Here is a 16,737-nt window from a genome sequence, read left to right on the forward strand (position 1 = left end):
AATTACAATGAATTCAATTCCTAGAAATGTTTATAGATGTATTTCCACTATGCTGATCCTCTACATTGTTGAATAATCTTAGAAAATGGAATCTAGGTCACATATGACTAACGAATGATTGCAACTCAGCAGCAGCGGTACAAGGTGATTCTAGGGAAACTATATAAAGGAACAACCTTTTCATTCTCTGAGTTATCTATCGTTTGTTGACTGAGGATGATACTGATATCATGATAATGTCATAATGATAACAGCAGCAAAGATTTAGAGAGGTTACTACATATGAGGCACCTTTCTAAAAAGTGCCTTACATGTGTTTAACTTGTTGACTCCCTACAACTCTTAGAGGTGAACACTGAAAGTATCCTAATATCACAGTTGAGGAAACAGGTGCCCATAAAGTTAACTTTCCCAAGGACACACAGGTAAGTGGCAGAGCCAAGATTTACAAAGAGACAGTTTGGCTTTAGAGTCTATGCTCTTTGCTACTACATTATAATGACCTTCCTGATGTTAGGGTAGTAAAACTTTTTTTGCAATTCACCCATGTAAATGAAGGGGAAGATAAAAAGGGAAATACGTGAAACTCAGAAAGGTTAGGTGAGTTGTCCAGGGTCACTGGTTCCAAGGCCAATCAGTATTACATTATCTGTGCTATTTTCCCAATCTTATAAAAGTCTGGAAGTTGGAGTGTTTAAAAACATACACATACTTTTGCAAATACCAAAAAACCAGAATGAACAGTAATTCATTATTCCTACTATCTTGATTTGAGACAAATAAAATTGAAATAAAATGAGGTCCCAGATTTGAAAAGGGAAAGACAATGCCCTTGGCTTTGCTGAAAGTGAATGAAGGCAATCTCATTCTATCTTAAGGCTTTGGCAATTAACAAACCTAATAAACACACTTCGCATTGACCTTTCTAAGTCTTTCTGATCTAGGTCACCTTCTCCTTCCCTCTTGGAATTTTCTTCCACTGCGATTACCACTCTCCACTAGTTTTTGACTTCTGAAAATGCAGTATCTTTTGAATCTACTTAATCCTTTATACCTAAAAGGTTGGTTTCACCAAGGTTCTTCTAATACTACATGTATATTTTCTCTGACCCTATCAACCCTTGTAGTTTTCTAAAAACCCAGGCATTATACCTAGATACCTCTTTCCTATCATTAATCAAATATAACTGGCCACCAGGTCCTGTCCATCTACCTCCTTACTTACCAATCTTCCCTACCCAAGTTTCAACGTGAACTTTATTAAATAAAAACTTGGAAATGCCACTTTTCTGATTAAATCTGTGGTTTAGCAGAGTTGACAGAAGACTTTCTTATTGGAAGATACTGGGCCATTCACATTAGACTCCTCAAAGTGAGTCCGGATACAGTGGTTCATGCCTATAATCCCAGCACTTTGGGAGGCTGATGCAAGACGATCGCTTGAACCCAGGAGTTCAAGAACAGCCTGTGCTACCACAGCAAGACATGTCTCTACAAAAAACTTTTTTTTTTTTTTTTTTTTCAATTAGCCAGGTGAGGTAGTACACACTGTAGTCCCAGCTGCTTTAAAGGCTAAGGTGGGAGGATTGCTTGATCCCAAGAGGCTGGGACTGCAGTGAGCCATGATTGTGCCACTGCACTCCAGCCTGGGTGACAGAGCAAGACTCGGTCTCAAAAAAAAAAAAAAAGAATAGTCAAAATTAGCTGGGTGTGGTGGCGCGTGCCTGTAATCCCAGCTACTTGGGAGGCTGAGGCAGGAGAATCGCTTGAACCTGGGAGGCAGAGGTTGCGGTGAGCCAAGATCGTGCCATTTAACTCCATCTCAAAAACAAACAAACAAACAAACAAACAAAACAACAAAACAAATAGAGCAAGAACGAGGAGCCTGTGAATCCATTTCCTATTTATTCCATCTCAAAAAAAAAAAAAAAAAAAAAGGCCAGATGCGGTGGCTAACACCTGTAATCCCAGCACTCTGGGAGGCTGAGGTGGGCGGATCACCTGAGGTCAGGAGTTTCAGACCAGCCTGGCCAACATGGTGAAACCTCATCTCTACTAAAAACCAAAAATTAGCCCGGCATAGTGGCGGGCACCTATAATCCCAGCTACTGAGGAGGCCGAGACAGGAGAATCACTTGAACCTGGGAGGTGGAGGTTGCAGTGAGCTGAAATTGTGCTGCTGCACTCCAGCCTGGGCAACAAGAGTGAAACTATGTCTCAAAAATAAATAAATAAAATAAAATAAAATAAAATAAAATAAAATAAAATAAAATAAAAATAAATTAGCTGGGCATGGTGGCGCATGCCTGTAATCCCAGCTACTTGGGAGGCTGAGGCAGGAGAATTGCTTGAACCTGGGAGGCGAAGGTTGCGGTGGGCCGAGATCACGCCATAGCACTCCAGCCTGGGCAACAAGAGTGAAACTCCATCTCTTAAAATCCCAAAAAACAAAAAACAAAAAAACTCAAAAAATAACAGATGCTGGCGAGCTTGTGGAGAAAAGGGAACACTTACACACTGCTGGTGGGAATGTAAATTAGTTAAGCCATTGTGAAAAGCAGTTTGGCGATTTCTCAAAGAACTTAGAATTGCCATTTGATACAGCAATCCCATTATTGGGTATATACCCAAAGGAATATAAATTTTTCTGCCATAAAGACACATACCTGTGTGTATGTTAATTGCAGCACTATTCACAACAGCAAAGACATGGAATCAACCTAAATATCCATCAACACTAGACTGGATTAAAAAAAATGTGGTGCATATACACAACGGAATACTATACAGCCATAAAACTTTCAGTACATATGCACACAAAGAAGGGAACAACAGCCACCAGGGCCTACTTGAGGGTAGAGGGTGGGAGGAAGATGAGAATTGAAAAAACTACCTATCAGGTATTATGCCTATTACCTGGGTGATAAAATTATCTGTACACCAAATCCCTATGACATGTAGTTTATCTACATAACAAACCTGAGTGTAATCCTGAACCTAAAAGTTTAAAAATAATAATAAAAATAATTGGGAGGTTGGGGTTAGTTAGGGCTCAGGAAACTTTTCTAATTCCTCAAGTGATTTTTTTTTTTTTTTTTTTAATTTTTAGACAGAGTCTCGCTCTGTCGCCCAGGCCGGAGTGCAGTGGTTCGATCTTGGCTCACTACAAGCTCTGCCTCCCTAGTTCACACCATTCTCTTGCCTCAGCCTCCTGAGTAGCTGGGACTACAGGTGCCTGCCACCACGCCTGGCTATTTTTTTTCTATTTTTAGTAGAGACGGGGTTTCACTGTGTTAGCTAGGATGGTCTCGATCTCCTGACCTCGTGATCTGCCTGCCTCGGCCTCCTAAAGTGCTGGGATTACAGGCATGAGCCACCACGCCCGGCCACCAATGACTCTTAAATAAATCAAATCTTAGGAAGCACTAAGCTATAGGATTTAAGGTCAAACTCCTGGAAACTTAATCTAAGGTTCTTTAATGATCTGGTCTCTGCTAATCTTTCTGGGTTCAAATTTCACTATTACCTGCATATGCAAACTTATTCTACAGTTGTAAGGCACTACTTACAGTTCTCAAACACAGCTTATTGATTTTTCTTCCATGTTTCTAAGGTTTGCAAATGCTGTTCGTTTTCCAAGACTGACATCCTCTCTTTTGTAAGCCTATGAATGCATTTTCCCAAATTCACTGTGAAGACTTATCTGAGCACAAAGTTACAGGGCTCTCTTTGCTTGGTTCCCATAGCATTGTGTGCATATCAAATCTAACACAATTTAGGTCTGCTTCCCTGCCACTAAATTGTGAGCTCTCTGCAAGTAAACACTGAATTACTCATCTTTGAGTCTTGAACATATGCTAGAATAATTACTTCATGACAAAAGATTTTGGAATGAATGATCAAGAAGAAAAAAGGCAAAAAAACCCGCTCAGAAATAATAAAGAATTGTTAGTGATGCACTAATGTTCCTTGGGTTGAAGCCTTGATACTCTGACATTCTCCACCCTGATCACATTAACTGACCTTACAGACGAGTGGTTGTTTGATATATTAATTATATAACATTTACCACTCAAAGGACTCAAAGATGTTTTTTATAACTCACGAAATTTGTAGTTCCTATTATAACAGTCTTTCCTCCTTAAATTAAAAAAACAATGGTTAGAAGCACATACTTTCAACACTCAGTCTATATTCTTTGAATACACTGCCATGAAAAACAATCAAAACACTAGCAGCAACTTATCCAATTTATGTTTGGCATGTTGAATAATTTCATTTAGACTTTTGGCCAAACTCTTGGTTCTTCCTTAGTGATTAAGTAGATGAATGGCAGTTCAGGGCAACCTTCAATAATGTGGTATTTATGACAAAAAAACAAAACAAAACATTTTTTTAAACAAAAGTTTATAATCAAATAAAATTTAATAAAAACATTGTTCTAATAGTTTCAGGGCCAAAATGATAGTAGTTCATGCATGTGTAACATTCAGCGAACAGCCTTGGTATACCACTAATAAGCTCTAAGGAGGAGCTCACCCTGCTGGCCCTGGGGCGTCTGTGAGATGATAAACTGCGCTGGCTGCAAATTGGTGGTTGGATGCACCAACACAAACTGTTGCAGGTTGAGATTCTGCTGTTGAAGCTGTTGCAGTTGTTGAAGATCCTGAAAAATTGGAATTAAAACATGGATTGGAGATTCTCAAATAAAAGTTCGCTTAATTATAAGGCTTCCAGCTGATGACTTCTGTCACATCCAAATAAAGAAGAGTAAATACTTGGCATGCTTTAATATTCCAAACAGGGTATGCTCTGTGTGTGCTTGACAAAGCATGTGAAGCAACCTGGAGCCTCTGCAACTGACTATTTTTGTGGACTGACATATATTGCTATGATAAGCCTAATTTTCAATGGTTCTTTAAAATTCCCTCAGAACAAATATACTTCTGTTTTTTATCATGTAAAGATCAATATGGGTTTTAAAAATCAAGTGAGAAGAGTTCTTAAATATTTGATTGATTTTTCTCTTAAATAAAAATTGATCGTGTTACGTCTGAATTTCCATCAATAAAGGGCCTATAATGACTTATGACATTTGACAATAGCTTATCTAACTCAACTGAAAAATCAGTATTCAATTTTTTTGCCCTTTTCCACATGTTCTAAAGTATTCAATTTTTTAAAACCAAAAATAGCTATCCATATAAAAATTTGATCCCTAACAACAGCATCTTACATTGGCCTACTGTTTTATAATTTTCAAAGTGTTTTCATGTACGTTATCTTATTTAGACTAATGTTAATATAGGGTCTCACAGCTTAGGCACTAAAAACATCTATTTGGTGATGAGAAAGTGGCCAAAATCAAAACATTATCTTAAAAAGACTGTATAAAGACTAGTCTGATATCTATCTCTACTCTTATAGTTAATTACCTCTTTTTAAATGGTTAGTCAAACTCCTGCTACAAGTTAAGTCCATTTCTGAGTCTTTTCTGAGAGGGATAAAGACAGCCGTCTAACAATTAGATTCATAATAACTCTTCATATATTTTACTGATATAACTACTTATACCTTTTTCCTCTTCTTGAGATTAAAGATTTTATTTATTTTCCTCCTTGGTACTATTGTGTATGCTTCTTAGACAATTTTTTTCTGTTTGTTTTTTAGTGGCGCGATCTCGGCTCACTGCAAGCTCCGCCTCCTGGGTTCACGCCATTCTCCTGCCTCAGCCTCCCGAGTAGCTGGGACTACAGGCACCTGCCCGGTGCCTGTATTTTTAGTAGAGACGGGGTTTCACCGTGTTAGCCAGGATGGTCTCGATCTCCTGACCTAGTGATCCGCCCGCCTCGGCCTCCCAAAGTGCTGGGATTACAGGCGTGAGCCACCGTGCCTGGCGCTTCTTAAATAAATTTTTATTATCTCTAGATACTTTGCCCTAAAATGTGAAAATTGAAACCAAACAACATTCTAATGCAATAATGTTCTGCATAATATTAATCACTCCATAGCAGAGATGACTCACTGTCTGTCTCACACATGGGTGGCAACATTCACCGCAGAGCACATGAAAAAAAATCCATGTCTGCTGTAATTAGCTAATTAAAATAAATACAGTAATCCCCTGCTTCAAAAATATGCCAGCTAATTATTCAAGAATTGTCACTTAATATAAAGTCAGTTATTCAAATAATCAGCTATATGTTTATAATATCAACTACAATAAGCAAACAAACATTTCTAATTCAGTGGTAAGGAAGGGTACCGCTTACCTCACTGATCTAGAGCTCCTCAGGCAGTTAAGGCCCCACGCTAACAATCAAAAAGCTAATTTAACATTAAATAAAACCTGCCACTTTATTCCTCACTTGCTGCCCCAGCTATTGGAGTTCCTCACTCACCTGTGCGATCTGTATGGGCTGAGACAGGGGGATCTGCGTCATGGGTGTGGCAGCAGAGGCGGAGATGGTGGCCCCAGCAGCACTGTGCTGCTGGCTGGCGGAGTGCTGCTGCACTGCAGCAGCCAGCAGCTGTGCCTGTGCCTGTGCCTGCTGGAGTAGTAACTGTTGCTGGGCAGGCGTCAAAGTAAGCTAAACGAAACCAGAACACATAATGGGAAAGTGTTGAAGGAGAAAGTCTCCTAATGCAAGCCAACTGCTTTAAAATAGGTAACTCAAATGATATCAGTCCCTAGCTACCCAACTTCATTTGCTTAGCAGACAGCTAAAATGTTCATCAGTGATCAAACTACCATTACTAGCAGAACATTTAAATTAAAATGGTGGTCCCCGCTCTGGACTTAATCATTCAAGCTTGTCCAGGGCCCTAGGGTTTGGGCAAAAAAGTAATTAACTAGTAAGCAAGAAGAAAGGAAGAATCACCACTGACAAGATATGAGAAGAAATTTACACCCAACCAAACAGCAAGTGATTAGTCAGATGAATGAGGAACAAGGATGCTGGATATAACCAAGGAAAGAACTGATAAGGCCCAGCTGCTTCCCATTAGCATGAATCCCTGCCATATTCCATCATTTCCATTAAGTCCAAAGATATGACTAAAGAATATGAGCTCCATTTGTTTCTTTTCCAAGTCTCCCTACAGGCCCCTCCCTAACACAATCTTTTCTGTTATTGAAAGCATTGAGTCTCTGCAACTTTACATCTCCTTTCCAACACATTATCTCTATGAAACAGGTGGTGATAACCATTCTCTTTACATGCAAATGAACCCTAATGTCCAGGTTTAATAGAAGCTCCAGCCACAGGAACTTAGAATCCCAACTCCCTCTTACTATTGCAGACACTAGTCACCAAAAACAAGACCCAAATAGTAAAGTAGGAAATGTATTTAGAGCATATTTAAAGTTGTTTTCATAATGCAACTTATTTCAAACACACTTAAATCAAAGCAGTAAATGTGTTCTACTTTTCTTTTGGTGACAAGTTCTGATTGATCAAACAAGATGGAACCATAATTTTCTGAAGTATATGTACAGTCACTTAGTGCCACAACCTTCTCTAAAAGAATCAGACACAATTTGTGCATTAGAAACAGAAGGTTCAAAACCAAACCATTAAAAAACTCAATACCCTTCAAGGGATATGTGTGTATATAAAGTATATTTTTAATTTTTATATAATATATATACATACATATATCTCTACTGATGGGATTTTGTAAACAATTTTGCAACAGTTCTTAAAACAGTTGTCCACCGACAAAACACACTTAACTGGGAAAAAAAGAAAGAAAGAAAGAAAAAAAAACCTCAGGAAATTCTTGGGAGTTAATGTGATGTGAATTGAATAATAACTATTTCTTACCATTGCCCTAAACCAATCCCCACAAAGATAATTTAATACACAAATTTTCAACAATTGGAAAAATATTTCGAATGGTGCCTTAGAGAAAAGACAGCTGAAAACTTAAAAGCTTAATATAGCCACACAGTCCAATTTATTAACAATAAAAAATAAATGACAGACCTTCTCAGCCTTTTGGCTAAGATCAAGTATAAAAATAAACAATATTTGTTGAATGATACATGCCAAGCACTGTTCTATAAGCTTTACATGTATTATCTCCAATCTTTACAACAGTAATGTGAGATAAGTATTATTAGTATCTCCATTTAACAGAAGGAAAACAGGTAGAGGGAAATGAAGTAATTAGGCCATACGGTAAGCTGCAGAGCTAGGATATGAAGCCACATGCTTTATTTTAGACCATTACACAGTAACTTAAAGAAAAATGTTTTTCTTTTGCAGGTACTAATCCATTCTTTAACTTCTACACTGCAGTGATGTCTTAATGCCAAATGGACAACTGCCATTTTCAGTGTAATGATCTCAACTATACGATAAGTACTCCATTGCATGATGAAGCAACACCTGAAACGGGGTTTAATAAAGTTTTTAATTTATCCAGAGCATCTACAATTCTAATAAAAGATATCCTGAAAACTTACGACAAAGATAATTCCTTTTTCAGAGCAACTTACTACCTACAGTGTAGGAAGTTCCTTAAAGACACAATAGTGCCAGGCATAGCCATGTTACTGCCAGCTATGGTAAACAATTCTAATCAGCTATTGGCCAATGGCAGTTCTGACACAGAAAAAGTTTATTGTAATTCTCTCAGTGAACACTTACCCCAGTTATCTGTCCTCCAGCTAGCATAAGCTGGGTCTGGGGAATGGCTGCCTGCACTGAAGGCTGCTGGGAAGGCTGGCTTGGCTGCTGTGAATCCCCCGATTCTTCATTAGATTTAGACTGAGGTGGGGTGGGGTAGGAAATAAAAGATTGCAAATAGTTGATTAAAAGAAATGTACTTAAAACCCCATCTTTTAGGAATCATTTAAAACATGGGCTTATTCAGTCATGAGTTCTGGTTTACCTCCTTTCTTTTCTTTGTATTTTCCTAGTTTCACATACTAAGTTTTTAAACTTTTTAATTCCAATGCCAGCAAAGCTGCTATTATAATTTTTAAAAATAAATAGTCATCCCCCACAAATTTACAGATTTTTTTCATAGCCCCTAATTCCTCAACTCTAGAAATAGGGGGTAAAGGGAAGAATAGATTTTCAATTCACCTCTACATTAGACCTTCCAAACCAATATTTTAACATACACCTGGTGGTCAGTCTGAAACTTCTCCATATACCATCTCAGAGAATGATCACTGGATCCACAGAACTTTCCACCTAATATTTTACAGAACGGTAAATCTAGCAACTCCCATCAACTAACACACAAGCTCAGAGAGAAAATGCTGCAGTCAAGAGAGAGGGGCACGAAGAGAAAATTTTATGGTAATTAAAACTGGTTATGCAAAGCATTAAAATTCTGCATAGATTTGCATATTTCTCACCACCTGTTTTGGGGACTGCAGCAAGGCTAATTAACATAAATGCTCTGATTAATTCTGCCAGTCATTGAGAGATAATTATAGTGCAGGACTGTAAACATTCTGCACTGGAGATACAGCCTGTTTGCCAACATCTCTCTAAGGGATGAAAGTTTACCATGGCAACCAAGGCAATTTTCCGCCTCCTCTCCCTCAGAAAGTAAGGTCACATTATCTCTTTTTCTTTTCTCTCCTTGTTCCTACGTGTTACTAGGTCCATATTCAACTGGGTTTCATGAAATGCTCAACCCAAGGTCTTTAGTCATTAGCAACACTGAAATCAATCTTCCATAATACTGTCTTTCCCTCTTGACTGCTAGTTACCTAAACACTATAATGAAAGGAACCAGCAGGTTGACAGAAATATTAAGAGAGCAATGTCTAACACTTGAACTTTGCATGTTTTGCCATATGGTTCAAAGAAGGAAAGTGGCCAGATTTAAGTTTTAACATTTTGATTGTCTATCCACCAATATCTACGAACAGGTTTAATTACAATTATTAGAAGCCTAACATTTTAGGATGGAGAGGAACTCTGGCAATCTTATAAATGTCCCCACTTAAACACAGATGAGAAAAACTGAACTCAAGGAGCTTATGTGACTTGCCAAAGGTCACACAGCTAGTCAGTGGCAGAACGAGAATGCAAACCTAAGACCCTTGTGTCTCAGTCCAGTGCCCTTTCCTCTGCCCTATAAGGTCTCCCTAAGACATCAAAAATGATGAATAACAAGCCTTTTGGAAACAAACTGGCATTTAAGAGAATTTTCAGGCTGTGTGTTTAGGTATGTGTTATAGCAGTATAACTTAGAAACATTTTTACTGAACTTACACATAAAACTTTGAAAGTAGACTTTTCCTGTCCATCTTTGGTTCATGCACAGTAGCAGAATATAAAATTGATTTTCATTAATGGTAATAATTATCATTATTTGAATCTTCACGAGATTCACTAATTTTAAAAAGGTAATACTCCTAAGCATTTCCTATTATAAAACATATGTTCACTATAGAAAAATATAAGAAAAAATAACCAGAAGATTGACCCATAATCCCAGGTCCCAGCTTACCTGTACATTTAAAGACTGAGCAGCAGCCTGTAAACTTGTTCCAGCGAGTTGGACCTATAAGTAAGCAGGGGAAGTTCTAGCTTAATACTGTTGACATTCATCACAAGGGGTTGTCATCACTAAATAAAGTCTACTATGTGTCACCGAGCTAGAACTGAGAAGACAAAGAAGTTTGTCTTATGGAGTTAAAACTTTATGAACAAGCTCAGTCCCTTCTCAACCCACCCTATCCCATCCCTACTGGTCCCACAGAAAAATGCTGCTAATCTTTTTTTGAAGATGTTTTCCCACACTAAATGAACATTATCAGCCATGCCGCACTTGTACTGAATGCTCCTTATATAACATTCTGTTTGTATTCACAGAATGCTTAGATTCTAAAAATTTAATTAACCTTCCACATTGTGTTAAGGAACATACAAGCTATCTATATACATTATTTATTATTAGAAACAATCAGAACCATCTACTTATTTTAATTTCAAATGTTCCATGTATACACCAGAGTAGAAATATATTTACACACCCACACCGCCAAGTCCTTAAAACATTTATAATCATAACTTAAAACTCTTAGCTGAAATAAGAAATCTATCCTATAAACCACACATAAAAGTCTGTCAAAACATTTAATACATTTCATACATTCAGAAAGTTCAAATCATGGTTATGTGAAAATAAGGATACACATGGAATTAAGACCATCATTTGGCAACTATGATAATAACTATGATTTAGGCAGAGTCATCAATGGATAACTAATGGGTGAGAAATCTGAGGAGTAACAGGATATTTACATATTCTCAACTATGTCTCCAATGATACTTGATACTTACAAAGGGTAAAATAGTATCTTTTCAGTGGAGAAAGCTGGCAGACAAATAATCAAGTGAACACAAACAAGAGTCAGCAGGAAGGAGACACAGGCCTTCTGCTATGATGCGCTGAGAGGAATACAGCATTGCTTATGCTGCATCCCTAACAAAAGTGTAGAATCTGAATCTAATCATGATGAAAATCAGACAAACCCAAACAGAAACACTACAAAATAACTGGTGTACACTGTTCAAAACTGTCAATGTCCTGAAACAAAGAAAGACTGAGGAGGGAGAAAGAGAATATAAACTAGGCTAGAATAAATGGAAAACTAAACTAGAATGGCGGCAGTGGGAATAAAAAGTAGGAAACAGGAAAGTCTCTGCAATGCACTACATAAGGATCTTGACTGGATTTAGATTAAAAAAAGAGAGTCATGCATTATTCCTGGGTTCAAATCTGGGCAACTGGAAAATGGTAGTACCACTAACAGGGACAGAGAAGATAATGAGTTCCATTTGTATATACCACATAGCATCAGGATGTCCTGAGATTAAATATAAATGTTGGTATGGAGCTCAGTGAAGAGTTAAGAGCTAAAATGAATTGACTACTATGTCCTTTATTTGAAACTGCTGGTCCTGTTAGTAGATGAGAGCCCTCAAACACACAAAAAAAAACCAAAATCTGAAGACATATGTAGAACACATTTAAAATACAGTGTAATCACGAGAGGCCTATCTGAACAGATAATATGTTTAAGGCCTAAAGGCTAAGAAGTCAAAGAGCCCAAGGAAAGAGCTTTAGGTACAAAGATTTGAAGAAGATAAAAATTTTATGTGATTTTTACTTATTATGTTTCAGGGTAAAAGTCTGTTGAGTTTCAGGGTAAAAGTCTGTTGAGTTTCAGGGTAAAAGTCTGTCTGTTGAGGAACGGGATATTTATACAGTCTTGAAAGTACTGCCTCACAGAGTATTACCTACCAGGAGGCAAAAAGACATATTTACAGTGGACAAATCTTATAAACACTACCTTAATAAAATAATCAAACTTAATATCACAATAATGGGACAAAGCAATATGATATGGCTTCTGAATACACCGAGAGGGATTCAGCATCACTTCTGTTGTATTCCTTTCAAAAATGCATAACTTGAATTCAGCCATTGAGGGAACAATCATACTCAAGTTAAAGGGGCATTCTATAAAACAGCTGGCCTCTGTTCTTCAAAAATGCCAATATCATGAAAGACAAAGACATGCTGAGGAATTGTTCTGGATTGAAGAAGACTTAACAGACATGAGAGCTAAATGCAAAGTATGGACTGGATTGTGGGCAGGAAGTATATAAATATGGGCCAATATTGGAAAATGATATCATATCAATGTTAAATTTCTGGAATTTGAAATTTGCACTGTAGTTTTATAAGAGAATGCTGTTTTTAGGAAAAACATGCTGAAGTATTTAGAAGTAAATGGTTATAATGTCTGCAACTTTCAAAGGAATTAGCAAAAAACAATTTTTTTTGGCTCGGTGCCATGGTATACGCCTATAATCAGTTACATGGAAGGCACGAAGATCACTTGAGCTCAGGAGTTGAAGATCAACCTGGGAAACATAATAAGACCTCATCTCGAAAAAAAATTTGTATGTGTACATACATACACATACAAATGTATGGTATGTGTAAAATGTATTTTGTATGTGTACATACATACATATACACATACGGTATAAAGCAAATATGGTAAAAATAGTAACAACTGGTGATTCTAGGTGAAGGGCTTTCAGATGAACACTGTTCTATTGTTGTAACTCTTACAGATTTGAAAGTTTTTTTTAAACAGGAAGTTAAAAATAAAAAGAAGAGAGGATTCCTTTACCAACTCCATTTAGCTAGTTTCTAACACCCCTCAAGGCTCAGCTCAAAAATCACCCTGAGAGAAATGTCTTAGATTGTACAGGGTAAGCTAATCATTTCTTCCTCAGTAGTCTCATACTTGACAATTTACTCATCTATGACTTTATTCAGCAATTACTGAACACCTGTTGTATTATGGGGTTCTTTGGTAAATGCTGGGATACAGGTAAACAACAAAAGGTTTCCATTTTCATGGAACTTATAGTTAATGGGGCAACAGAGCTAAAGCCATCTATTTTGTGTATGTATATTATAATTATGGTAAGGAAAGGTTCAAGGTGCTAATTCTGTCAATAAGGGGGTTGGAAATAGAAGGCAAGTGTCACACTGTTAATTATGTAGCTAATCAGATGCAAGGACTTATGTCTTGATGGGAGATTCAATGGTGTCGCAATTTCAAATAAAATTCTTTGGTTTGCACTCCTTTGGTCTGGGTGGTATTGAAGGGTCTATGATTTTGGTAATCAGTGGCTAGATCTAGAGGTCTTGGAGCTGGTACAGGGAGACTTGCAATCATCTTGGAATTTGGACCCAGAGGGGAGAAAACTGCACATCATCTGTGCACCCTCAGGGATTTTTTAATACATTTGGACCATCACATATTTACGCCAGATAAAGATGCTTACTAGGTGCCAAATAATTGACTAAATTCTGTCAAAAATACTATTCCTCTTAGGAACCCAGAAAAATTACTGGAGGCTTGAGTATGTTCTTAGAAAAAAAATCAACATGAAAACATTTTTTTCTTCTAGGATATATTTAAAATATATTTTAAAATTCATTTTAGATGTTAATTCATCTTAATATTTTATCTGGAAGTTAATGTCAAAGTTTTTCCATTTCAAAGATATAAACGACGCTATGTGCCTGAGCAAAAGTGTTCCATTAGGCCTCACTGTAACAGATGATAACTGCTGCCTACATGATATCCATTTGAGTCTGTGAACAAATAAATGGGATTTAGAACAGCTTCCAGGATTTTACCTGTTTTCAAAAGAATTTCTTTTATTGCTTAGGTGGTCTGATGACATATTTTGATGAAAAGACTTTAGTAAGATGTATATAATCAGTGCTCAGTAACTCAATATATTAATATGTAATCTGGGAGGTCTTATGTCCATATGGGTTTTTCACTGAATCACTACCACCACCATCATTAGGCACCATCACTAGCACCATTACTATCAACACATATAGACCACCAAAATATTGCTCTAATATATAAATGTGAACATAAGAGGTTGAGACACTCCGATAATCTAGCTCCCAACTATTTTCACTGTTTTCCATTTTCAACCAGCTTCCATATCCCAAAACTATTGAGTAGCCAGTGTTTGTTTCTTTAATTCCCATTCCCTCTACATTATAGCTAAAACATGAATGAACAGAATTCATGGTCTGTTTTAGACCCAGGGAAAAAAATGTTGTGACATAGGGTAATAAAGTTGAGGCAGAGTCTTTTGAACCTCAAACTAGGGGGCGGGGATCACAGTCAAGCAAAAGCCTCTGAGTAGTTGCCCAAATCAACTGTCATGGTCTGGAACTGTTTTAGAGAAATGAGCGTGGAGCTCAGAGCCTTATATAGCAGGTCTCAGGCAATGGTAGCTACATCTTTTTGGATGATTTTGATACTTTGCTACCATCAGGTAGCCACCACAGATACCCACTTATAGAAACAATAACCCAGTTGTTACACACATTCCATTCACAACAAGGAATTCTTTTGTTTCCCACACACCTGTGGGGTCAATGACTATACATTCAACTAAACCATAGGATTTCATACTAACCAAATACAATGACACAATTACATATAATTAGCACTAGGCTTTAAATAAGTTAAAAGGTCCCACATTCTGAAATAACTCTCAGGCCCCAGTACTTTACGCCTCTATCTTTCACTCTCACTGATGGTTGAGCAGAACATTCCCACCTGATGGAGATGTCCAAGGAAAGCCTGCGCCTGGGCTGTTGAGATTGCTCCTCCTACAGGCACAGGCTGCTTCTGAAAGTCCAGACCATTGGTTTGTGTGCCTAGAAAGCAAGCAAAATAATTACAACTATTAAAAGAAGTAAATGAAATAAAGCACTAGATTTCAGTTACCAACATTCATCAGGCACCTATTTTGCATAAGTACTTTTCTAAGTACCTCCAAGGAGAAGGGATTCAAAAGAAAGGAAACAGTAAAATGGTTTATCTTCTAAAAGCAGGACTGCATGACAAGTACACAAACACTGATAAAGCTTAAGAAACAGAAACAAAAATATAAATAATAAATTACAATCATAAGATGGTATGTGAAAATTCAGATGTGAATGCAGCAACTGGAGCAGCTAGCATAGGAACAGAGTTCAAAGACACCCTGAGGCTCTCTTCTATTTTTCAGCTTACTTGATATGTGGTTTAGACAGAAGAAATTCACTGGTGACTTTGCCAAGAGCAAGAAAGACTTATTATTAACTCTGAACACTTTAATGAATAGCAATCTGATGGCAAAAAGCAACCTTTTCCATGATAAGCATAAAGAAAACAATAGCTGTACTAATTCCTTTAATCCTAAACAATAGATTGCTGCATGTATCTCATTAGCAAGGGCCCTGCTGTAATTATATTTTTCAAAATGTTACGCGAGGCTGGGTGTAATGGCTTATGCCTGTAAACCCAGCACTTTGGGAGGCCAAGGTGGGTAGATGGCTTGAGCTCATGAGTTCGAGATCAGCCTGGGCAGCATGGTGAAACCCCGTCTCTATAAATAATCAGCCAGGTGTGTGGTGGTGTGCGCCTGAAGTCCCGGCTACTCTGCAGGCTGAGGGAGAATGGCTTGAGCCCAGGAGGTGGAGGTTGCAGTGAGCCGAGATCATGCCACTGCACTCCAGCCTGGGTAATAGAGCTAAAACTTGTCTCCATAAAAAAAAAAAAAAAAGAAAAGAAAAATGTTATGCGAGTGCTTTTTAACCACTTCTGCTGTGAACTGATATTAGAATAGGGCTAATTTATGGAAAGACATGCCACCCTAACACCCAGAAATATTTTCTAAGGGATTATAATACATTGTTTCCAAATTACTATATCCAGTTATTATTTTAAAAAGCCAGAACATCATGTACTGAATAAAATATAACAGACCACAGGAATCTGTAAGAATTGTCTAGACCACAGATACGGTTCTACACTTCCATTTCCTACCACTCAAACACCCCATTCTTCCCATCCTTACACCTACGTGTGCACACATATCCAAAGCAGACCAGTCAGAAGAGCACAAAGTCAGAACCTTACAGCAGTGTTTGTAAGACAGTGCTAACGTCTGCCAATATACACATCCTAATTTCTGGCGGATGTATTACTTAAGTAAGAATGAATAATTAGGTATAGCACATGAACCAGAGCCCTATTTGTTTCCTTGAGATAATTATAAAAGATATGTATAAATATTTCACTTCCTAAAAATCATAAAATCGCTTCTTATATTTTTCCTAAAGTCTTCCACAAATAGAAAACTATAGAACTACTTAGAC

General features: G+C 37.4%; 1 protein-coding gene across 5 annotated transcripts in view; it reads right to left on the bottom strand.

Annotated features, from left to right (window-relative positions):
• POU2F1 (POU class 2 homeobox 1) overlaps positions 1 to 16,737 on the bottom strand; it is a 208,570-nt gene that overhangs the window by 46,828 nt on the left and 145,005 nt on the right. For 4 of the 5 annotated variants that reach the window (XR_004032613.1, XM_030824030.1, XM_030824031.1 and 1 more), the window contains 5 exons: positions 15,152 to 15,252; positions 10,480 to 10,533; positions 8,655 to 8,774; positions 6,402 to 6,590; positions 4,540 to 4,666 (listed from right to left, as the gene is read on the bottom strand). Coding sequence is in view for 4 of the 5 variants with exons in the window: in XM_030824030.1 (XP_030679890.1) it covers positions 4,540 to 4,666; positions 6,402 to 6,590; positions 8,655 to 8,774; positions 10,480 to 10,533; positions 15,152 to 15,252 (591 nt within the window). In the remaining variant the exon portion in view is untranslated. The remainder of the gene's footprint in view (positions 1 to 4,539; positions 4,667 to 6,401; positions 6,591 to 8,654; positions 8,775 to 10,479; positions 10,534 to 15,151; positions 15,253 to 16,737) is intronic. The other variant, XM_030824032.1, reaches the window with a different exon arrangement.

The sequence above is a fragment of the Nomascus leucogenys genome, chromosome 12 (genome assembly GCF_006542625.1).
Source record: "Nomascus leucogenys isolate Asia chromosome 12, Asia_NLE_v1, whole genome shotgun sequence".
Taxonomy (NCBI): Eukaryota; Metazoa; Chordata; class Mammalia; order Primates; family Hylobatidae; genus Nomascus; species Nomascus leucogenys.